At 37.4% G+C, this 26,619-nt stretch overlaps 1 protein-coding gene across 1 annotated transcript in view; it reads left to right on the top strand.

Moving 5' to 3' along the window:
* The window catches only part of LOC121388073 (protein CBFA2T1-like), a 204,551-nt gene that overhangs the window by 110,894 nt on the left and 67,038 nt on the right, over positions 1-26,619 (top strand). Inside the window, exon 4 of the mRNA XM_041519282.1 lies at positions 24,456-24,528. Within this exon, the coding sequence (XP_041375216.1) occupies positions 24,456-24,528 (73 nt within the window). The remainder of the gene's footprint in view (positions 1-24,455; positions 24,529-26,619) is intronic.

Genomic DNA, 26,619 nt, shown 5'->3' on the forward strand with positions numbered 1-26,619 from the left:
ACATGCTATGGGTGTAATATAATTTTAAGGTGCTGTTTATGTACTGATTTGATTTGATTTAGTTTGTTTTGTGATTTGGGAAAGCGCTGATCAGTGGCGTGGGGGGGGGGGGGGGGGGGGGCACAGGGTCATGCCCCCCCCCCCAAATCGGACCTCTTTTTTTAACTTGTTTAAATATTGTAAAATCATACATACATACATACATAGTGTGGGTTGGCCCCCACCCCCAATATGGGTTACCTGCATATACAAGACATTCATATTTGCGACATTGGCATAGCCAGGATTTTATGGGGGGGGGGGGGGGGGGGGTGCATATAAAAATCCTGGCTATGAATACTTAAATATAAGAAAAGTCTCAGAATTCCTAAGAATATCTCTTAAATGTAAGAATTTAAAAATAATTCTTAGAATCCCTAAGAATTTCTCTTAAATGTAAGAATTGCTCTCGGATTGCTCTTAGAATTGAGAAAAGTCATATGAAGGACTATGAAGTTGGGTTAAGAATTCCTATCTCGGACAAAATGGCTGCCATAATATGGATTGGAGGGCGACGCAGATGAATATTTTCTCTTGTCCACCAAACGAACAAGACTCAATGTTTCATCTTTAGTCCTGTTCGGTTTATGCTTCGGTTTGCTTGCTTCCGTCATGTTGCAGCTCTACTCGTTGACGTTTGACAGTTTGCTTGCTTGTTTTTTTAAAATGTTAAGAATTTTTTTAGAATTTTCTTTTAAAATTCTAAGAATCTTTATAAATACCGGCCCTGGTCTTTATTTCTTTCAAGAGGGATGACCCATAATCAAATTCAAAATTACTATGAAAGCTTATACTGTTCCAGTATAGGTCACCTGTTTAATGACACCACTAGAGCACATTGATTCATTAATCATTGGCTATTGAATGTCAAACATTTTGCAATTCTGAAAGATAGTCTTCAGAGAAATCCCGACAATGCTCTACCAACTGAGCTAGATCTTGCTTCCAGTCACCAGGGGAGGTGGAAAGCATCATAACTATTCTCTTATACCTGGTAGGTCTGCCTCATTCTTTACTTCATGGGGTGTGGGACGTGGGACTAAGCTAGATCTTGCTTCCAGTCACCAGGGGAGGTGGAAAGCATCATAACTATTCTCTTATACCTGGTAGGTCTGCCTCATTCTTTACTTCATGGGGTGTGGGACGTGGGACTGAGCTAGATCTTGCTTCCAGTCACCAGGGGAGGTGGAAAGCATCATAACTATTCTCTTATACCTGGTAGGTCTGCCTCATTCTTTACTTCATCGGGATGGGACGTGGGACTGAGCTAGATCTTGCTTCCAGTCACCAGGGGAGGTGGAAAGCATCATAACTATTCTCTTATACCTGGTAGGTCTGCCTCATTCTTTACTTCATGGGGTGTGGGACGTGGGACTGAGCTAGATCTTGCTTCCAGTCACCAGGGGAGGTGGAAAGCATCATAACTATTCTCTTATACCTGGTAGGTCTGCCTCATTCTTTACTTCATCGGGATGGGACGTGGGACTGAGCTAGATCTTGCTTCCAGTCACCAGGGGAGGTGGAAAGCATCATAACTATTCTCTTATACCTGGTAGGTCTGCCTCATTCTTTACTCCATGGGGTGTGGGACGTGGGACTGAGCTAGATCTTGCTTCCAGTCACCAGGGGAGGTGGAAAGCATCATAACTATTCTCTTATACCTGGTAGGTCTGCCTCATTCTTTACTCCATGGGGTGTGGGACGTGGGACTGAGCTAGATCTTGCTTCCAGTCACCAGGGGAGGTGGAAAGCATCATAACTATTCTCTTATACCTGGCAGGTCTGCCTCATTCTTTACTCCATGGGGTGTGGGACGTGGGACTAAGCTAGATCTTGCTTCCAGTCACCAGGGGAGGTGGAAAGCATCATAACTATTCTCTTATACCTGGTAGGTCTGCCTCATTCTTTACTCCATGGGGTGTGGGACGTGGGACTGAGCTAGATCTTGCTTCCAGTCACCAGGGGAGGTGGAAAGCATCATAACTATTCTCTTATACCTGGTAGGTCTGCCTCATTCTTTACTTCATCGGGATGGGACGTGGGACTGAGCTAGATCTTGCTTCCAGTCACCAGGGGAGGTGGAAAGCATCATAACTATTCTCTTATACCTGGTAGGTCTGCCTCATTCTTTACTTCATGGGGTGTGGGACGTGGGACTGAGCTAGATCTTGCTTCCAGTCACCAGGGGAGGTGGAAAGCATCATAACTATTCTCTTATACCTGGTAGGTCTGCCTCATTCTTTACTTCATCGGGATGGGACGTGGGACTGAGCTAGATCTTGCTTCCAGTCACCAGGGGAGGTGGAAAGCATCATAACTATTCTCTTATACCTGGTAGGTCTGCCTCATTCTTTACTTCATCGGGATGGGACGTAGCCCAGTGATAAAACGCTTGCTTGATGCATGGTCAGTTTGGGATCATCATTCCCCATTGGTGGGCCCATTGGGCTATTTCTTGTTCCAGCCAGTGCACCACAACTAGTATATAAAAGGCTGTGGTATGTGCTATCCTGCTTGTGGGATGGTGCATATAAAAGATCCCTTGCTAATAATGGAAAAATATAGCGGGTTTCCTCTCTAAGACTATATGTCAGAATAACCAAATGTTTGACATCCGATAGCCGATGATGATTAAATCAATGAATGTGCTCTAGTGGTGCCATTAAACAAACAAACTTTAAACTTCTTTACTTCTGCCTCCCCCCTCCCCCTCTCCCCACCTGGTGGTTCACACCATTATTCCCGATACGATTGATGCCCCTCTATATCCCACCTACTAAACAACTTCCTGTGGCCAGGGCCCAACTTTCTTTATCAACCACCATTTCTCTCCCCCCGCCCCACTATAAGGGCTAATTATATTAATTATAAATATAATTTATTTTAGATAGCCCGATCAAAAATGTGTCAAACATTATTATTATATTTTTTAATTATATATATTTTTTATTTATTTTTTGGAATGTGCACAAATTTTTTGTAAAGTCCCCCAAAACGTTTTGGCCGTAAGAATCAAAATTGCCCTAAAATTTGTTCTGTCCCAGGTCAGGCCTCTGGCTATCAAGAAACGGGACCGGAACAGTCATGCTCGAAACCTTAGTGGTATATGGGCATGTTAAAATATATTGGAAAAATTGCCTCCAGCACACTTACCCCCCTCCCCCCCCCAATTCTTGTGACCACTTCTGAAATACTTTTGATAGTACCTGTCTGCCATCATGTGTGGTGACATCATATTACCTTCTCAAAGAAAAACAAAACTTAGTTGTTGCCCCAATTAAAAATTTTAAAACAATTATCTTATACTTCAACAAAATGGAACAGTCCATTCCAGCACCAGCATCAAAGATAATGTTGACAGTTAATTAAATATGGAAAGGACAAATATTCTTTAAAAACTGCATCCATCATCAATGGAAAGTTACGGAAGGTGTGCAGTACAACGTGGTCTAGCTGATCATTTTAAAAAGACACAAGGTGTCCAAGCCAGTATAAATAGGACTGGGCATCTAACATCTATTACAACTGTGTGAATGAGTGGAAAACAAAGTTCAGAATCGTGTGTCACAAACAGATCCTCATAAATGGCAGCTACGGGGAGGTGTTGAATATAAAGCAGTTATGTCTAACATGGTCAGTACCTATCTTATTTCTTTGTTACCTCTTATTGATGACATTTGTGTGTATATTTATGTCTCTGTCTCTGTGTGTGTGTCTCTCTCTCTCTCTCTCTCTCTCTCTCTCTCTCTCTCTCTCTCTCTCTCTCTCTCTCTCTCTGTCTCTCTCTGTCTCTGTCTGTCTGTCTGTCTCTCTCTCTCTCTCTCTCTCTCTCTCTCTCTCTCTCTCTCTCTCTCTCTCTCTCTCTCTCTCTCTCTCTCTCTCTCTCTTTCTCTCTCTCTCTTTCTCTCTCTCTCCCCAACATTTTTGTGGTCTGCAGGATAAAGATAACAACTAGTCAATGACATCGGATATCGGCTTCATCCTGTTTAGGCTGTATGCGAAATTCCACTTGACAGAGCCTCGCCGATATCCAACGTCTTTAACTAGTTATATTCTCTATGTATATACATCAAACACAAAACTAAATGTTCTTCAAGAACACAATTCTGGTTTTATTGCCCAGACACTTAAAACTGGTTTTAACAATAAGTATATATAAAAAAAGAAAAGAAAGAAGTGTTTTATTTAACGACGCACTCAACACATTTTATTTACGGTTATATGGCGTCAGACATATGGTTAAGGACCACACAGATTTTGAGAGGAAACCCGCTGTCGCCACTACATGGGCTACTCTTCCGATTGGCAGCAAGGGATCTTTTATTTGCGCTTCCCACAGGCAGGATAGCACAAACCATGGCCTTTGTTGAACCAGTTATGGATCACTGGTCGGTGCAAGTGGTTTACACCTACCCATTGAGCCTTGCGGAGCACTCACTCAGGGTTTGGAGTCTGTATCTGGATTAAAAATCCCATGCCTCGACTGGGATCCGAACCCAGTACCTACCAGCCTGTAGACCGATGGCCTGCCACAACACCACCGAGGCCGGTGTAAAAAAAAAAAAAAAGAAGTTGGACACTATAATAGTTTTACCAACACTACATATAAGTATTTGTGTATTTGGTTTCAGCTAGTGACTTATACAAATGTAACTATGGTACAGGTGGCTGTTTGTAACACCAAATATTCAAGTATATTATTCCAGCCCTAGTGCTCAAAATTTTTTCTGGGTGTGTATATATATATTTGTTTTATTATTATTATTTTTTTTTTATTTTTTTTTTTCAAATATTACCCCAGATCACAATAGCAGTGTCAGGGTTGGGTCCCTGATTCACTGCTGTAAATATACATGTTACAAAATAACATGACACATTAAAGCAACAGTTTATATACATGCGGACAGAGTGTTTCTCTGATCTGGGATTTTAAATAAAAAAGAGCGAAAGAAAAGAGGAAGCAGGAGAAAAAGGTAAAGCAACATAGTAATGCTGCAGAAGAGAGAAAAAATCACCGTTATTGTTAATGATTGTTGTCCATGAGTGCCTTCTTTTCCTTGTCTCAAAACCGGTAATTCAGTGATATATTAAAATAGTAGTATGTAACATCTGGGAGATGGCTATATGATCTAAAAGGTATAAACATATTAAAACAGTTGTATGTGACAGCTGAGGTGGCCACAGGTGGCGCTTTATCTTAAGGTAAATCTAGTTTGTCTTTTTGTCACAACGGCTGTCATGATGGGCTTTTGTACATGTATAATTACAAACTGTTATTAAAAATATCTACTAATATGCGTGTGCTTGTATGTGTGCATGCGTGTATGTGTGCGTGCGTGTGTGCATGCTTGTGTGTATGCCTGCGTGCGTGCATGCATGAGTGTGTGTCTTCAAGGAGGGATGTAGCCCAGTGGTAAAGCGCTCTCCTCATGTGCGGTTGGTCTGGGATGGATCCCCGTCGGTGGACCCATTGGACTATTTCTCGTTCCAGCATGTGCACCATGACTGGTATATCACAGGTCGTGGTATGTGCTGTCCTGTCTGTGGAATGGTGCATATAAAAGATCTCTTGTTACTAATGAAAAACTGTAGCAGGTTTTCTCTCTAAAATTATATATGTCAGAATGACCAAATGTTTGATGTTCAGTAGTCAATGATAAATAAATCGATGTGTTCTAGTGGTGTCATTAAACAAAGCAAGTTTGCTTATGTTGGGTCCCCAGTCTGTCCTCGTTTACTATAGCTATATTGATAATGTTTTTAAACTGTAATTTAATTCAACTTCCCTCACCCTTGATCGTTCTAAAATGCACCAGAGGGAGAAAAACTAAACCAATTAAAAAACATCTTCTTTCATAAATGCCAAGTCTTGGAGAAATAAGATTTGTGAATTCAGTCACCCCCACCTTCCTCCACCCGCACCCAGGCCCTGAAAAGGTGGGACCTAAAAGAGGAAAATTCAGGTAATTAAAAATATATATATACTGCCAGAAATGCTATACCAAATTATTCCTTCACAGCTAGTAGACCATTTCCAACTACATTTGATGGGCAGGTTCCTTGACCTATGGAGAAGCAAAATCACAAAGTTAGGGTCAAAGACACGGGGACATATATCAAAAAATACTAATCTGCATACCGAGGTCGTTACCCAAATAGCATTTAGTGTCGATTAACATGTACATTTTGTTATCTGTTCAGTAGCAGATGAAGTAGTCAAAAGAAGGTGCGTTCGGACTGATTAACACTTCCATTTTGGTATCAGCTAAGTAATAGAAGGTGCGTTCATCAGGGCAACAGTCAATGAATATTATCTGGTGGACAAATTGCATCCTGGGATACTATAACAGGACAGTCGGATATCCGGTGTTCTCTTGGCTACGCAATCGATATCGAAATGTGCTGTTTTGATCGGAGTCGTTGTTCAATATAGTGACTATTACAGATCACAAAATATGACGTTAACACACTTAATAATTTGAAATAAATATTTAGGACATGTACCTTTAATATTTCAGACAAGAAGACTATATTTAATAGAACGCAAAGTTACATGTTATCGCTATAATTCTTCGCCGAGAGTTTCTCTTCCTGGTTCAGTTTAAGCGTGTAAAGCTTATTCCTAACATGTGTTTGACCAATTTATCACTACAGCAGAAAAGAGTACTGATTTTTGTCCATTAAAGTATATTTTGTAAACTTATAAATGTATTTAAAGTTAGCAGTCATGAGTTCGATAGGCTGTTATCCGCAAATAACCTTAGTTTATATTATTGTAGATAGAAAAAGAGTAGTGCAGTTATATTCAAGATTAAATAAAGGGTATCATAGGGACACCACCACCATCCCCCCCCCCCCCCCCCGAAAAAAAATTAAAAAAAAAATTAGAATAGTAACTGGCGGTGCCAAAAAAAAATCTAGTAGACCGGCGGACTACCAGGTTTAAACATTTGGTAGCCAAGTGAAAAATTGGTAGCCAAAACACCCCAGGCTACTGCTATGATCGAGCCCTACAAACGTTGTTAGCATTACTGCATAAAATGTTTACAGCTATGTTCTGTTTTGTTATTATTGTACTATATATTGTAGACATATGTTTTGCTTAGTACCTTCAAAATAAACAGAATATGGAAGTTTTTAAAGTTTGATGATTGAAGGGGAAGAGGTGGGGTAGATGCAAAATATATGGAAAATATCCTACCAAACTAACAAGTTTATTACGTATAACGAAGGATTTATTTACCCCATAGGTATTAAATATTACAGTTAGGATATACATGTACGTACATGTATTTTACACTGGGTTTTTTTTTATTACTCTGAATAGTCAATTTTAAACCCATATATGACCTCAATCCACCAAACTAGTAAATATATAAATATTATTAAATCAATATAAAATAATTACACATTCACACGCATGTACACACACACACACACACACATACCAGACAGGCCCTAATCTAGAATTGAAAAAGGAGAAATGACTTCTCCCTTCCCAGAGGAATGGGGGAGAAGTTTGATAAAAATAGGTGAAGTGAACATTTATTAGTACATTTCATAATGTTTTGCCTGTTTCCACATTCAATGAGGAAAATCTGAATTTTACACTCGATTCTAATCATAATATTTCCATATAAAATACTACTTCCAGTAATAAAATTTAAACAAAACAGTTGTATGTTTTCTGAAAAAAAAGTGATATTATTGAGTAGTTGATACTGTGTTGCTATGTTAAAATTATTACTGTATTAATTAGTATTTTCTGGCATTACTGAAATGAATGTGGTCGAGGATTAACAATGCTTGACTGGTCACAGTACACGGCGCGTCACTTTGAAAAAAAATAGCCCGGTTTACTGGTGACTGAGGTATCTGAAGAATGTCGAATGTCAACATTAAACTACAACATGTATTTAATCTCTTCACAACAGAAACTGGGATGAGTATTAACATTTGTTGGTTGATTTTGATAATAAATTGCACACGGTAAAACACTACAGTGCACATGCGTATAAACTATTTACTGTTAAAGGAGTGCTAAAGCAAGGCTTTTAGACTGGTGTGCATATTCAACGATACATAATGCACGTTATTGCTTAATATCAACAAGTATAATCGTATAGTTAATTAATAAAATGGTTAAATATGACGGCTATTATATATAACGGGCGCAGCCATTTTGTACCATCCCAGTGAATACGCCATTTGGCGAGCTGGTGGTTACGTAATACTTAACATGTCACATCAGGAATTAGTCTTCGAACTGAAGAAACAAAACATACCTGATGTTTGCTGATGCATTGCAATGTTCTGTAATAATATCTATCCCAGTAACACAGCAACATGTATATGTGGTTTATTTTTCAATACAAAATAAACCATCATTGTCAAAGTGTTGAAATAACTGTATTATATTTTGTATATAAATTAACCCACGCACTGAAATAATAGTCAGAGTGTTTTCTTGCTTAATTGGTCTTTTCTTTCCATGGCCTGTACCTGTGGTTCTTGATTGGCAGGTGTATATTTAGACGGTCCCTAGACAATGTGTCTAGACACACTAAAAAGAAGTGCCTCTTTTATTAAGATCACAGGGTATTGTGTGATAACCTCAAATCGTAATGGACTTTACCAGCTTTATTACTGTAAGTAATTCTGTAAAACCCTTGATTAAGTAGACTTTCCCATCTAAAATCACAAAACTGACCAATTACGTAGTCCCAGAGAAAAGAAAATTATCCCTTGGGTATCGTGAGTTGTCGTTTTTGCTCGAATGTATCCTACCAATAGGCCTAATAATGTGCATTTTTCCTTTGGATTTTTTAAAAGAAAAAAATACTATAACTCCATTTCGTTATATTGATGCAAATTGAAATATATTTAGTTAAATAGTTTATTATACTATCAAGTCATTTATGTTGTTTTACGAAACAAAATGGCTGCCCCCAGTTAGCAGGAATAATCACGTTTTTTTATTAATTGTAAAATTACTCGTTTTTCATTTGTTGAAGTGTCAGTATGTGTTGGTGGTCCGGGTATGCATCTTGTTGGAGTTTAGTCTACCTTTAAAGGCGCAGACCCTGGTTTCAATCCGTGAAAATAGACACTAAGTTTAGTTAATCTACAAACCTGCAACACACATTTGGATATGGTTATAACAGAGAGAAGCTGAAGAATGTGATGTTTAAACAGGGAAATACCGTCTAAAATAACTAGAGCTTGTCTTATTAACCACTACTCCTTAGACGAACGTGCATTTTTAAAAACTAGGGTGTGTCGCTTTAACATGCTGATTTACGTTTACTTGAAGATACAGTCTGGCACCAAAGTAAAAACACTGTCCGACATACACTGACAAGGTGCCAAGTGAGCTCTGACAATAAACAAATCAGGGTCTTGATGTCTGTTGTGTGATTTCGTTTTTGAAATCGGATTAGGTCCAGAATATTACGGCGACTTTGACTTCTCACTATTGCTAATAATGTGGCGACTTGAACTGACTTTCGGTAAAAAAACACCCTGCTGATTTTACCGTCAAGATTAGGGCCTGTATACACGCACAAATACTGTATGCTACATGTTATATATATATATATATATATATATATATATATATATATATATATGTATATATATATGTATTATATTAATTATAAATGTTGTGTTACAAGCTAATATGGAATCGACCTAATTAATGACATGGGATTCCCTCAATAGTCAAGATCAATAACTTGGTACACAGTTAAACATTTTATTTGACCAAATTCAATCTACACAAATGTAGTTTCCTGATGAAGTCATGAAATGGTCAAAATTATATTACAAATTATAGTTTTACACGCACACTGACCTTGGTAGAAAAAAACGCCTGGATAAATTTTACTGATAAAAAGGCAATCGTAAAACATCATTTTTCATTCAATTAAATCTTCCTTTTAGCCTGAAATATTCATACTACGATGCCTTAATATGTATTTAAAATGAATCAATTGTTTATAGTAATATTTGTGATCCATCATAGTTACTGCAGTGAAAAATAGAAGCGATCAAAATAATACATTTTAAAAGGGATTACCGAGACAAGGTACAAGGTAAAACCGGTTATCCGACCGCCAACTTCGGCACCTGGCAACGTAGTTCTCTGGACCTAATTTTTAGACACTAGTATGTTAAAGGGATGGTTCTGAGTTTGCAGCAATTGTTAAAAAAAATTAACAACACCACTAGAGCACATTGATTTATTAGTCATCGGCTATTGGTTATTGCTCCTTTGATAATTTTGACATATAGTCTTAGAAATGAAACCCGCTACATTGTCCCATTAATTAGTAGCAATGGATATTTTATATACACCATCCTAACAGATAGGATAGCACATACCATGACTTTTGATATAGCAGCTGTGGTGCACTAACTGGAATGAGAAATAGCCCAATGAGCTCGCTGACGGGGATCGATTCCAGACCGACTGCACATCAGGTATGCACTTTATCACTGGGCTAATCCCACCCCATACCCATTGTAAGATGTTTTCTTCTAACAGAGACTTTTTATATGTTTGTCTTTATTGTGTTGTATTATGATACTGTATTGTCCATCCATCTGTCCGTCCATCCATCCATCCATCCATCTGTCCGTCCGTCCATTCATAAACTTTTCGTTTCCGGAGCATATCTTTGTTATCAATTCAAATATGATCATCAAAGCTTGCATGCATGTACAACTTGAGATGGCAGTGTGTCACGAACCATAACTAGGTCACTGTGACCTACTTTTCACGCATTGCTACACATTAAAGGAAATCCTTGTCTAGGCCATAACTTCCTTATCAGTTCATAAAGGATCATCAAACCTTGTATGCAAGTACAACTTGAGATAGTGGTGTGTTGTGCACCACAACTGTAGTCCGTCCCACAGGGAACACCTTTTTTCATACTGTGGAATCAACTACAAGTTATTTCTTTCTGAGCCGATTGCTTTCTAAATTGCACACAAAAATGGTATATTTTTGTTATTTCCAAATCACTTTTACTTTTTTTCTTATGTCAAACCAAACTGAAATTATTTATATAAAAAACCCCACATTTTTGTTCGAAGACGGGACAGACTAAATGACCACAACCTACTTTTGACAGGCATATCATGTACCTCGCCAGTACCCTCAGGGCTCGAAACGGCCTGTGGCCAGGTCACCAAATGCGACCAATGTCCCGTTTGGACGACTTAATTTAAAAAAAAAATAAATGGTGTTAGTTGGCCAAATAATATTATTTGGTCAATTTCCTTTAAAGCTATAACATATGAGCCACTATTAATATTTGTATTGCATATATTTATTCCACATTAAAATCTTGCTGCTTGTGGTTCGTGGTTCGCTTGCTATAATTTGCAAAGATCCATTATTATTTTTTGAGCCACCATATTTTTTGGCGAGTTTCGAGCCCTGACCCTTGTTGACAACTAAAATAACATTAAGAAAGTACGGAATGTTTTACAGACTACTCTTTCCAGTTAACAGCAAGGGATCTTTTGTATACAGCATCCCACAGACAGGATAGTACATACCACAGTATTTGTTACACCAGTTGTGGTATTACACCAATTGTGGAACACTGGCAGGAACGAGAAATAGTCCATTGATGGGGATTGATCCTAGACCGACTGCATATCAAGTGATCACTTTAACCACTGGGCTATGTCCCGCGTCTCTCCCCCCCTCCCCCAAGGGGCGGGACATAGCCCAGTGGTAGCGTTCGCTTGATGCACGGTCTATCTGGGATCGATCCCCATCGGTGGGCCCATTGGGCTATTTCACGCTCTAGCCAGTGCACCACAACTGGTATATCAAAGGCTGTGGTATGTATTATCCTGTCTGTGGGATGTCGCATATAAAAGATCCCTTGCTGCTAATCGAAAAGAGTAGCCCATGAAGTGGTGACAGCGAGTTTCCTCTCTCAATATCTATGTGGTCCTTAACCATATGTCCGATGCCATATAACCATAAATAAAATGTGTTGAGTGTATCGTTAAATAAAACATTTCTCCCCCCCCCCCCCCCCAATAACATTAAATACATTTTCTTGTTTAGAGTAGCACTGTTTAAATCACAATTCTAAAGCCCTTTTATCAGTATTATGATGTTAGCACAATTAGGCTTTTTTATTGATGTAGTCTGTCGTCTCACACTTTAAGTAAATCTTAGGAAAACATTACCCTCAGGTCTCAACAGCTTACTGACAGCATAACTAATATATTAACCAGGTTAATAATGGTAAATAGGATATACCATTAAGTAGTATATACGAGCCACTCATTTTCTGTATTCCTTATTTAGTACTATTCAGTCAATAGTACCTCCGTTATCATGCATTATCCTAGTTAGCTGATTGTAGTATTTTGATCCATCACGGTGGTAAGTTCATGCTTACTGATATTGTTAACTACTGCCCCAGATTGCGGTCATTTACTCTACAACGTCTCGTTAGTGAAGAGCCTCTCTGATTGATTGATTAATAACATAATCAATTTCTGTAACTAACGAGGCTAATTGTATATAGATTACTTATGGAGGACGGAGTCTCTGTGCTGTGTAAGATGTTGGTGACCACATCTTTCTCCCATCCTTAGCAAGACAGACCCATTCCATGACGTCAGCCAATACTGAATAAATCAATCTTGCATAGGCTATGACATCATTGCAATTAACATGGGGAGTGTTATGTCATTGGTATATGATGTCATATTAATGTGAGGTGGTGATCTGAGGTCATCAGACAACTGGTTTTTGATAAATGTTTTGTTATTAAAATCTTCACTTTAAAATAGGAGCGGGACGTAGCCCAGTGGTAAAGCACCCACTTGATGCGCGGTCGGTCTGGGATCAATCCCCGTCGGTGAGCCCACTGGGCTATTTCTCGTTCCAGCCAGTGCACCACGACTGGTATATCAAATGCCGTGGTATGTACTACCCTGTCTGTGGGATGGTGCATATAAAAGATCCCTTGCTGCTAATCGAAAAGAGTAGTTCATGAAGTGGCGGCAGCGGGTTTCCTCTCTCAGTATCTGTATAGTCCTTAACTATATGTCTGACGCCATATAACCGTAAATAAAATGTGTTGAGTGAATCGCTAAATAAAACATTTCCTTCCTTCATTATAAACTCTATCTTGTTGAAACAGCCTAGTCTCATATTGAAATTTTCACCACCTCGGGTGTACTTTTTAAAAACATTTTTGCTATCCGACCACATGACCACATATGATGGGAGTCTTATAGTATAACATGATATTTAAAATGATGTCATGTAGAACTTAAAGGAGCAGACTCCAGTTTCAACTCATAAAAAATGGACACTAAGTTTAGTTAATCTACAAATCTATAACACACTTGGATAAAATTACAACATAGTGAAATAAGAGTCTGTGATGTTAAAACTGGAAAATATCCTTAAAAATAGACTAGAACTCGAATCAATAACCGCTACTTCTCAGATGCACGTGTGTTTTTTAAAATGTGAAAAATGCATTTTGTGATATTAGAAACAACAGGATGACCAGAAATACTTTGGTTCTATGGAAATGGATATTCTAAACGATAAAATATAAGTAATGTTTGATTTCAGTGATTATAAACGGCTTTAATAGTGAAAAATATGCTGTAGTGTTTAAAAACTAGGGTCTGTCCCTTTAAATATGGAATATGTCCTGGTGCACATTTGTTGGAAATATATACTAATTTACCAAACAAGAAAGGAAATGTGAGTATTAATGTAGTTTTCTTTAATTTAATTTAATTATTCAGTTGGAATCCTATTATCAATGTCTTGAGAACCTTTTAGGCCCATTTTAAAAGTTTATTTACTAATTAATTCAAAAACAAATGTTTATATATGTGTATGTATATATAAAGGATACCATTATTTCTTTTATGAATGTTTTAATACATACTGTAGAATACTTTATTTTCGCGATTTAATGAAAATGGGTCAATTCGCGAACATTTATTTTCACAAATCCCCCAACCCCCATCAATAAAAAAGACGAAGTACAGATGTCAATAATTTTGTTTTAAAAACGGTTGTTACGCTAATCTGTAGAACTAATCCTACATGTACACACGTGTGCTATACACATAAAACAATAGTTTTCCTGCTTTAACCAATCAAGACTTTATTGTTTACAAGTTAATAAGCTTACAGAAGGAAAAACAGATTTAATACGAACAGGTTGCAGGCCTTTGCGAAAAATAGAAATAAAATTGTGAAACATCTGAACATAGCCCAGTCCGGATTTTTTCACTTCCACATTTTTAATATACTGTGATAATGCATGTTTACTTCCGTCGTTGAAGACGTGTAGACTGTCCGATGAACTGATCGCTAGCACATGCAAAGGAAAACAGCATAAAGCTTTTTAGTGTTAGTATTGTTTTATTATCATGTATGTACTTATCATCGTGTTCTTGATTTAAAGTTTTAAACAGCTTTTGTGTCTTGTGGTTTGTTCCGTGACAGGAGGGAGCACCGCTTTGTTACTACTAGCCTCGTACATCGGAAACTAATGTGGTATAGTTGAACGAGACTACATATACTTTTTCTTTTTTGTCAGCCTTTATTTTAGCATGGAATATATTTTCACAAATTTCATTCACACGTGAAAAACGCGAAAATAAATTCCACGCGAAAATAAAGTATTCTACAGTATATTATGCTGTACACTTGTTTTCATTTATAATTTATATACGTCTTTGTTGGTCAATATATTATTGACATTTGGTATATTACATCAAAAGCAAAACAACAAAATTTTATTTGATTTATTAATTATTTAAAAAATAAAATAAAATAAAATAAAATAAAATAAAAAAATCTAATGATTGGCCTAGGCTGTCTGGTGTCCTGTTGCAATTATGCTTCCTGTCAGCACTATTGAATTCTGGGAAAATGAGTGTTGAGCTGCAGGGATATGACAAGTAAATTTCCTATGGGAGAACCACACAGCTGCCAGACTGCCAATAGATTTCTGCCCTTCTGAATTAGAAGACGTAATTAATGGCGGCCCTCAAAAACTATTTGTTTTCCTTCCATGTAGCAGGTGCATGTGATAGGAAATCTTCCAGTGCTCATTCAGCGACTTGGTTAATAAATAATAAAGGTGTTTTTCTTTTCTTTTCTTTTTCTTGAGAAGCAAGTGGACATCTGATATGGTATTCTAAAAGACTCTTTTAAAGGTACTTGTTCCTCTAATGCACCATGACTGGTATATCAATGAAAATCAATGTGAATCAATGAAAAATTTGGGTTTTTTAACGACACCACTAGAGCACATTGATTTATTAATCATCGGCCATTGGATATCAAACATTTGATGATTTTGACAAATAGCAGAGCTAGCTCTGGCTTAGCAAAAAATCTCGCCAAATTATTTGCTAAACTTCAAAAATGGCAGAAACCCAGTTATTTCTTAATAAAATATCATTTATTTCATGAAATTATTTTGCCAAATTAAAATAAAATTTGCCAATTCTTTTTTAAATTCGCAATTGGCGAATTTGGCGAGTGCCAGAGCTAGCCCTGATATAGTCTTAGAGAGGAAACCTGCTACATTTTTCCACTAGTAGCAAGGGATCTTTTATATGCACTGTCCCACAGACAGGATAGCACATACCATGGCCTTTGATATACCAGTCACAGTGCACTGGCTGGAATGAGAAATGGCCCAAATGGCCCACTGACGGGGATTGATCCCAGACCAACCCCGCATCATGCGAGTGCTTTACCACTCGGCTACATCCCACCCCTATTATTTTACAGGTACCAGGGCCCAATTTCACAAAAGATCGTATGCCTAGTTTTGCACGTAAACATAAATCTACAACTAAACCAGTTTTTATTGCTATTATAGTACATGTACAACAAATATAGTTAAAAGTACACATATTTCATTTTCTTTTGTCTGTAAAATGTTCCATCTTTCGTAATGATATAATTTTCTGTGTGAAATTGATGCCAAACAGATGTAAATGTATACCCAGTATAACTGCTAGTCGCAGATGTAAACTTGCAATGTCTTGTGAAATAGAACGCTGTTCGTCTAATGCCCCACGACTGGTATATCAAAGGCTTTTAATCAAACATAACAATTATTTGGACTGACTGTAGTATAGAATATGGGGGCAGAATCTAGGTTAGTGGGTAGAGTGTTCACCCTAGTGGTGCATGGGTCATAGGATCAAATCACCTTGGGGGACTTATTCTCTGACTGGGATTTTCCTCCATCTCAACCAGTGCACCACAACTGGTATATCAAAGGCTGTGGTATGTACTGTCCTGTATGAAAAGTGCGTATAAAAGATTCCTTGCTGATGGAAAATGTAGCGTTTTTTCCTTTAAGACTGTCAAAAATTACCAAATATTTGACATCCAATAGCTGATGATTAATAAATCAATGTGCTCTAGTGGTGTCGTTAAACAAAACAAACTTTAAATTTTATCCAATATCCGATTATTAATAAATCAAGTGTGCTCTAGTGGAGTTGTTAAACAAAACAAACTTTTAACTTTTTAAAACATTAACTTTAAGATGTCTTGAGATCCCATAGATGTTGGAACAATGGAGTATTTTGTTTTCGTGACGCTCTAAGAACTGGACTGTCCAAGGCAAGCTTCTAGTTTTTGTATGCAAATTTTTCTAATATAGCCTTGTTGTAAAGCTTGTGACACATATAACTGTTAACTGTCCATTTATCGGATTCGTTTATCGTCTGAAACGCATCCGATAACAGGTGATTTTGATCCAGTGTTTTTTAAGATGACCGACACATATGTCCATAACGTTTATTTTTTGGATCCGATTGACGCACATTTTGGACATTGCTTGAAAATGCCTTGTTTATGCACTGTTAATATAGTCGAAAATTGCAGTAATGTGTGTGCTAACTAGTTATTGTTGTTTGCTATCCTTTTGGTTTAGCTCATAATGTTTTTTTGGATAGTCTGTTGCACTTCTGTTTAAATTTAGCATCATGAAATATTAGCATATTGTATGGTCTCACTAAATTCGCTGACATTTTATGCTGGCTAACATTTCCTGATTTACATTATGTGTCGCTAGCTTAAGAGGGTACTTTAAAATGTTCTCGGCCTCACGCAGAAAACATCACAGGAGAAAGGTTGTTCTTGCATTATTTTTCAACATAGTCTCCTTTAACTTCAATGCACTTGGTCCACCGATGTACAACGTTCGCTATCCCTTCGCGGAAGAAGGTCACATCTTGAGCCTTCAGATACTCCTCAACAGCATGGATGACTTCATTGTCACTCTGAAAATGGCGACCACGCAAGTGGGATTTCAGTTTCGGAAAGAGACGGTGCCAGGTCAGGTAAACAAGGGTACATGGGGCAACAGTGCAAAGCCACATTTGGCTGGGTGAGTAAGGGTACATGGGGCAACAGTGCAAAGCCACATTTGGCTGGGTGAGTAAGGGTACATGGGGCAACAGTGCAAAGCCACATTTGGCTGGGTGAGTAAGGGTACATGGGGCAACAGTGCAAAGCCACATTTGGCTGGGTGAGTAAGGGTACATGGGGCAACAGTGCAAAGCCACATTTGGCTGGGTGAGTAAGGGTACACGGGGCAACAGTTCAAAGCCACATTTGGCTGGGTGAGTAAGGGTACATGGGGCAACAGTTCAAAGCCACATTTGGCTGGGTGAGTAAGGGTACACGGGGCAACAGTTCAAAGCCACATTTGGCTGCTTTTGCCACTGCCACCTGTGCTGTGTGGATGGGCGCATTGTCCTGAAGCAATAGCATGCCAGCTCGAAGCTTTTCTCTCCTTTTTTCTTTGATTGCTTCTTTCAGTTGTCACAATTCTGATGTATAGTAGTCCCCATTAATGGTTTTACCCTTTTCAGTGTTTCTGCCAGAAAGACATTTTTAGGTATGGCGCTATAGAATTGAATGCAACCACGGTCAACAGGTGGTTTGATTCTTTGATTCAGGATCAAAGTGGTGAATCCATGTCTCATCCTGGGTCACAAATATCCTGAGGAATTTGGCTGGATCAGCCTGAAAGCAAGCTAAAAGTGTCCTTGAAATTACCATTCTGTTCAACGTTTGATCTGGTGTCAACATTCGGAGCACCCATCTTGCAGAAAGTTTGCCCATCCCCAAGATGTCAATCGAAACAGTGTGAACTGAGCCAACACGGATGTCCATGGTTTCCGCTTTGTGTTGGACAGTCACATGTCTTTCATTCATGTCCATGTGGTGAATGGCCTCCACTTGATCATCCGTGATCACTGATTTTGGGCATCACGACCATGGGTCATTTTTGATGCTCTCCCTGCCCTGCTTGAAATAAGCAACCCACTTCTTTACAGTTGAATAGCAAGGGGAGTCCTCACCGAGTGTGGTGACCATGCCTTCGTGGATTTCCATGGGGGTCATTCCCTTTTTATGCAGATACTTGATCACAGCTCTGGCTTCTTTCTTGTTAATTTTTTAGTTTCCCTCTCACCCACTGATTTTCAAAGGGTGTCACCTGCAAAGAAATGACAACAAACATTTGAGTTTTTATGACAGTGATATAAGGCTTTATAGTATACAGTTATGCCCCAAAATGGGAGTTAGCCCCTTGTTTCCAGGTGAGGCCGAGAACTGTTTGAAGTAAAGGTTTTCACAGATGTCCAAACTTTTTGCTATGTGTGGAAACCTCTTACCTCACTGAGAAATGAGAAATCGTTCCATGTTGTTCTCTCCATGTCTTAGGCCCGAAACCTTAGTGGTATAGAGTCATGTTAAAAAGTACTCTCTCTCTCTCTTTCCATGTCTGTTGTCTGATGAAAAAAGATCATACAGCAAAGTGTTTAACGTGGTCATTAACCTGACAAAGCTAGACACTTGTCTTTTACATGTCTGGTATTGCATTAGGCTTCTATTCATGGCAAGCTTCTGTTCATGGCAGGTAGGTTTTTTTTTTTTTTAATGCTTTCAGATCTGGGCTCCATTTTACGAACGAAAGGGATCTTAGCACTAAAATCACCTTATCACATAATTATAAAGTAGCTCTATATACTAAAATGGTCTTATCAACCTTAAAAGAAAACGCTAGCAGACGACAAATGTTACAGAATGCAACTAGTCATGTGGCTTGTGGGTTTGAAAAATTGTGGACTAGTAAAAGTAGGATTACTTTGTGTTGACAGGTGTTAATTGACAGATCTCAGTGTGCATTCAGTGTCACCACTGTTTCTGTTGTGCTGACTTTCTTTAGGCAACTGGAGGGCGGGACGTAGCCCAGTGGTAAAGCGCTCGCTTGATACGTGGTCGGTTTGGGATCGATTCCCATCGGTGGGCCTGTTGGGCTATTTCTCGCTCCAGCCAGTGCACCACGACTGGTACATCAAAGGCCGTGGTATGTGCTATCCTGTCTATGGGATGGTGCATATCAAAGATCCCTTGCTGCTAATCGAAAAGAGTAGCCCATGAAGTGGCGACAGCAGGTTTCCTCCCTCAATATCTGTGTGGTCCTTAACCATATGTTCGACGCCATATAACCGTAAATAAAATGTGTTGAGTGCATCGTTAAATAAAACATTTCCTTCCTTCTTATGGCATCTGAGTCAAGAGATTTGTCTATGGCCCAAACACCAATGTTCCATCACCATACCAAGCCCTTTACCATATATGCGCCGATGTCAGACGTCAGCAGTGTTAAAGAGGTGTTAACTGCCCATGGTCCTGTTGTATCTTAAGATGATGCAAGGATTGTCATGGAAAATGATGAGATGTCGATGTGTAAATGTTTCAGCTCTGCAGCTTTGATGCCAGGAACCAATGTGCGGCAAACATTATTTCTAGACTGTGAATTAGGCATGGAATGTTTTTTCCCCACAAAACATTTGGTATAACTGTATTTTATTATTATAACTTTCTTATAAATTAAGGTTTGTTAGAAACAAAACTTAGATTGTTCTAACATTCACAAGGATTTTCATTTCACAATTTATAGAAATTTAAAAGATGATATTTAATAATACTGCTGTGCAAATGTACCTGACAAAGCGATACTAAAAAAAAAAAAACTCACAAAAAGAAAACGAATCGAACACCATTAAATTTTAACTTACTCTCAATGACAGGACATTGTGTCATTATTATTTAGCTTCGTATTCAATTAATTTTAGATATTTTATCATAATTGCACTTAATATCTCTTTTTTATAGGTACAGGTTTTTTTTTTCAAATACAATCAGATGCATTGGTAATCATCAAACTTAAATACATGTACGAAGAGATAATTTAATCATGAACTTTTACAAAAAAGTAAATACGATTTCTATATTTTCACTGAAACTAAAATACAGTAAAATATGACTTTTCACTGGATGTCACTTTTATGATTTCTGTAGATCTATATATTTCACACCAGCCTCGGTGGCATCGTGGTTAGGCCATCGGTCTACAGGCTGGTAGGTACTGGGTTCGGATTCCAGTCTAGGCATGGGATTTTTAATCCAGATACCGACTCCAAACCTTGAGTGAGTGCTATGCAAGGCTCAATGGGTAGGTGTAAACAACTTGCACCAACCAGTGATCCATAACTGGTTGAACAAAGGCCATGGTTTGTGCTATCCTGCCTGTGGGAAGTGCAAATAAAAGATCCCTTGCTGCCTGTTGTAAAAGAGTAGCCTATGTGGCGACAGCAGGTTTCCTCTAAAAACCAGTGTCAGAATGACCATATGTTTGACGTCCAATAGCCGATGATAAGATAAAAAATCAATGTGCTCTAGTGGCATCGTTAAATAAAACAAACTTTACTTTATATATTTCATTGCTATGTATATAATAAAGATTGATATTATAACCAATATCTTGTATTATATCCAAAAACCTTTCCTTCTTTCCGTATTATGTCTGATACAAGAGTTCTTTAATGTTTAAAACAACATAAATCGAAAAAGAAAGAAAAAAAATCCAGAAAAAATCACAACAAAAGAGAGAAAAAAGTAAAGAAAAAATATTACAAAAATCCTAATATTTTTAAACATAGTTTGCTTTTGAAAGAAAACAAAAACTATAAAATCGATCTATCTGAATTAAAAACATGACGAATTCCCGACAGAACTAAACAGAAGGACAGACAATTTGTGAAGATGACACTGTCGGAAACTATTATCCATTCGTGATCAATCTATAGAAAATGAATACGGTTTTAGTTGTTTGCTTACTTTAACAGGGTTGTGTTTACTGTTTCAGAGAAAATAGGAAAACGCTTCTGAATAATTCATCAAGCACCTGGAATGTGTGGAAATCTTTCCACTGGCATCAGTTGCAAGAGTTGTCTTTCCCTTCTCAGCATTGTTTGATGCTGTTAAAACAATGCTGGGAATTCATTCCTCTCCAATATCAATCAATCAATAGTGTTTTGGGGGGTTAATATATATATTTTTTTTTACAAGGTGTGGGTTTTTTTTTTCAATTAGTACATCTGGTTGATATCAGAGTTGAAATTATTCTCTTCTGCAAATGTCACAGCTCAGTTATACTGTATGACTGCAGAAAGAGCTTACTCTGTGGTTTTAAAATCTAGTGTCTAACAATAAAAATAAAAATAAAACACTGTGCTTTTAATTATAGTTTTATTTAAAATGGGTTTGAATTATAGTGTGTGACACCAGAAATAGCAACCTACTTTGGTTTTGAATTATAGTGTGTGACACAATAAATAGCAACATGCTGTGGTTTTGAATTATAGTGTGTGACATGAGAAATAGCAACGTGCTGTGGTTTTGAATTATAGTGTGTGACACGAGAAATAGCAACCCACTTTGGTTTTGAATTATAGTGTGTGACACGAGAAATAGCAACCCACCTTGGTTTTGAATTATAGTGTGTGGCACGAGAAATAGCAACCCATTTTGGTTTTGAATTATAGTGTGTGACACGAGAAACAGCAACGTGCTGTGGTTTTGAATTATAGTGTGTGACACGAGAAATAGCAACCCACTTTGGTTTTGAATTATAGTGTGTGACACGAGAAATAGCAACCCACTTTGGTTTTGAATTATAGTGTGTGACACAAGAAACAGCAACGTACTGTGGTTTTGAATTAAGTGTGTGAAACCAGAATGTCTAGATTTGTGATAAAAACAAATGTAATCATTCATTCATTGATACTTTTTTTTCCTATATCCAAATGGATGAATGAACAGGAAATTGGATGGATAGAAGGAAGGATGGATGGATGGAAGGATGGATGGATGGATGGAAGGATGGATGGATGGATGGAAGGATGGATGGATGGCTGGAAGGATGGATGGCTGGAAGGATGGATGGATGGATGGATGGCTGGAAGGATGGATGGATGGATGGATGGCTGGAAGGATGGATGGATGGATGGTTGATGGATGGATGGATGGTTGGGTTGGTGGTTAGGTGGATGATGGATGGATAGGTTGATGGTTGGGTGGATGGATGGGTTGATGGTTGGGTGGGTGGGTGGGTGGATGGTAGTAATATGTGTTGGTGTATATATGTATACATATAGCAGAAGGAATATTAATATTGAATAAGCAGAATTAGCTATATTTAATGGTTTATTTGGGATACCATTTATTAATTTCTTTCATCATAAATTAATTCAGACGTATTATGTGATTAGCATGCATTTTAAATGTACAGGTGTACCAGATCAGGGTACCTTTAAGCACGAACTGTTGATAATTTGTTTGTTTTTGTAATGTCTTTATAATTATACATAATATAATATATTATTTTTATAACACTGCTCTCAACAATGTATTATTTTTAATCCATACCTGTCACCTTGTATTATTTTTAATCCATACCTGTCACCTAGTTATCTCCTACTTTGTAATAAATTATCACAGCATAATAACTCACAGCACAATCTATATAAAAAATTTTATTAAAAATATTGACACAATCTCTTTTGGACAGGGGAGATAACTCTAAATCATATTTTTTTTAGAAGGAAAAAAAAAAGGAACGATTTAAAACCTAAGCATTATCTGTTGTGACAAATTTTGTCTGTAATAAGCTTTCTTAATTTCTTATCTTTCCTTTGCACACCTGCTGTTCTGTTGCATAGTGAAGGCAACTTAATCCACAAACAGCCATAAATTAAGAGATTTGTTTTTTCATTCCACATATTGAAGAGGTCGCACCTTCTGTCAGGGAATTGCTTGAAAGGGTTAAGATCCTTTTATCACCAGTGACCATATGCTATAAGACTTCCAAGAGTATTACTTTCTAATCAACTGATGATGGTTTTGAAAGCTGAATTTGTTCAATCAGCGTCATGTGAAAATTGCATGCATGTACATACTCCTATTATAAATAGATTATGTTATACATTGTTGTGAAAAAAAAGAGACAAAATAATTAGTTTTGAAGAAACAAAAATAAGATCTTAATTTTTAGGTCTTTGTTATATTGTGGCAATATGTTTCTTATTTTGTTTTATAGTCAAATTGTGGTAATTAGAAATTAAAATGGCAACAAATATTCTTTGAGAAAATAAGTTAATAGTTTGTTTTGTTTAACAACACCACTAGAGCACATTGATTTATTAATCATTAGCTATTGGATGTCGAACGTTTGGTAATTTTGACATTTAATCTTAGAGAGGAAACATGCTACTTTCTTTCATTAGTAGTAAGGGCTTTTTTATATGCACCATCCCACAGACAGGATAGGACATACCACAGCCTTTGATATACCAGTAGTGGCGCACTGGCCAGAATGAGAAATAGCCTAAAACAAAACAAACTTTAAAACAAACTCTTTTTTTTTAATCATCGGCTGTTGGATGTTAAACATTTGATAATTCTTATATACAGTCTTGGAGGAAACCTGCTACACATTTTCATTTGCAGTAAGAGTTCTTTTATATGCATTTATCCGGTCAGGATAGCACATACCACTGCCTTTGATATACCAGTTGTGGGACACAGGTTGGGATGTGGATATGTCCAGTTACAGATTGAGTACCACCGAGGGGCTTTATTGTTAAACAAACTTGAACTTTAAGACAAGCTGGCACAGCGGCTTGGGTGTAATAAATTATTGTCGTGTCTTGGAAATAGCCACAAGAGACAAGCACATGTCATGGATGGAGAGACTAGACAAGAACTGGGATGTGGAGGTGGACAGTAAAACAAGTTGCCAGATCAGGAAGGAATGACATGGATTTCAAAGGAAAGGGGGCAGATGGATAAAAAAAGAAAAAGAAAAAGGAAAACAAAACAAACCCAATAACTTTGAGACAAGGAACCTGCAAGCGTCAAGGCCAGTTGATTAACTAATCACCATTTATTTCACTAATCCCATCAATGTTATGTGTTCTCTAAAGATGTTGTTTGATGGTGTTTTCTTGTTTTATTTCAGCCTGAATCCAATGGTTTTGACAGCCAATTACCTTTTGACAGCCAGTTACCTTTTGCCAGGATTCCTTTTTCAAGTAAGTTTTCATTTCTATAAGAACTGCAACTATACTGGGAACACTTGGTATTTTAGACCAAATCTCAGTCACTATTAGCGTTGTAATGTCTGTATAAAGTACTAATATACTGAGAGAAATAAGGCAACACTTGGTATTGTAGACCAAATCTCAGTCACTATTAGCGTTGTAATGTCTATGTAAAGTACTAATATACTGAGAGAAATAAGGCAACACTTGGTATTTTAGACCAAATGTCAGTCACTATTAGCGTTGTAATGTCTGTATAAAGTACTAATATACTGAGAGAAATAAGGCAGCACTTGGTATTTTAGACCAAATCTCAGTCACTATTAGCATAGTAATGTCTGTATAAAGTACTAATATATTGAGAGAAATAAGGGAACACTTTGTATTTTAGACCAAATCTCAGTCACTATTAGCATCATAATGTCTGTATAAAGTACTAATATACTGAAAGAAATAAGGCAACACTTGGTATTGTAGACCAAATCTCAGTCACTATTAGCGTTGTAGTGTCTATATAAAGTACTAATATACTGAGAGAAATAAGGCAACACTTGGTATTTTAGACCAAATGTCAGTCACTATTAGCGTTGTAATGTCTGTATAAAGTACTAATATACTGAGAGAAATAAGGCAGCACTTGATATTTTAGACCAAATCTCAGTCACTATTAGCATAGTAATGTCTGTATAAAGTACTAATATATTGAGAGAAATAAGGGAACACTTTGTATTTTAGACCAAATCTCAGTCACTATTAGCATCGTAATGTCTGTATAAAGTACTAATATACTGAGAGAAATAAGGCAGCACTTGATATTTTAGACCAAATGTCAGTCACTATTGGCATTGTAATGTCTGTATAAAGTACTAATATACTGAGAGAAATAAGGCAGCACTTGGTATTTTAGACCAAATCTCAGTCACTATTGGCATAGTAATGTCTGTATAAAGTACTAATATATTGAGAGAAATAAGGGAACACTTTGTATTTTAGACCAAATCTCAGTCACTATTAGCGTCGTAATGTCTGTATAAAGTACTAATATACTGAGAGAAATAAGGCAGCACTTGGTATTTTAGACCAAATCTCAGTCACTATTAGCGTCGTAATGTCTGTATAAAGTACTAATATACTGAGAGAAATAAGGCAGCACTTGGTATTTTAGACCAAATCTCAGTCACTATTAGCATAGTAATGTCTGTATAAAGTACTGATATACCGAGAAAAATAAGGCAACACTTGGTATTTTAGACCAAATCTCAGTCACTATTAGCATAGTAATGTCTATAAATAAATTACTAATATAACGAGAGAAATAAGGGATCACTTGGTATTATTGTAGACCAAATTTAATTTTGTAATGAGTCTGTAATGACCATCCTCCACTTAAGTCATTGCGATAGATTCCCTATCATTCCATCATTTGGTTGCCATACAATAAATGTGGAATGGCAAGTGTATGGTAGAAGTAGGTCCATGGCAAACATAATGTGGAATGTCAAGTGTATGGTAGAAGCAGCTCTATGGCAAACATTATAATGTGGAATGTCAAGTGTATGGTAGAAGCAGCTCCATGGCAAACATTATAATGGGGAATGGCAAGTGTATGGTAGAAGCAGCTCCATGGCAAACATTATAATGGGGAATGGCAAGTGTATGGTAGAAGCAGCAACAGTTTATAGGAACAGTCATAAGAGAAACCTACCAGTCAGCAATAAAGATAGTAAAGCAGGGCTAGCTCTGAGTGAGCAAAACAATTCGCCATATTGTCTATTAAACTTCAAAAATTGTCAGTTATTTTCTTTAAAATGTCAATTATTACATGAAATTATTTCGCCAAACCAAAATAAAATTCGCCAACTGCTTTCAAAATTCGCAATTGGCAAATTTTTTCGATTGCCAGAGCTAGCCCTGTAAAGGATATTATGACCTTTGTTATGTTACAACAGTTGTGAAGCACTGGTTGGAACAGGAAATAGCCCAATGGACAAGACTCGTAGATATATTGAACATCAGACGAGTACTTTACCATTGGGAGCTATGTCCCTCTGAACATTGAGAAATTGTCTTTCACCAACGACT

The sequence above is a fragment of the Gigantopelta aegis genome, chromosome 14 (assembly GCF_016097555.1).
Source record: "Gigantopelta aegis isolate Gae_Host chromosome 14, Gae_host_genome, whole genome shotgun sequence".
Lineage (NCBI taxonomy): Eukaryota > Metazoa > Mollusca > Gastropoda > Neomphalida > Peltospiridae > Gigantopelta > Gigantopelta aegis.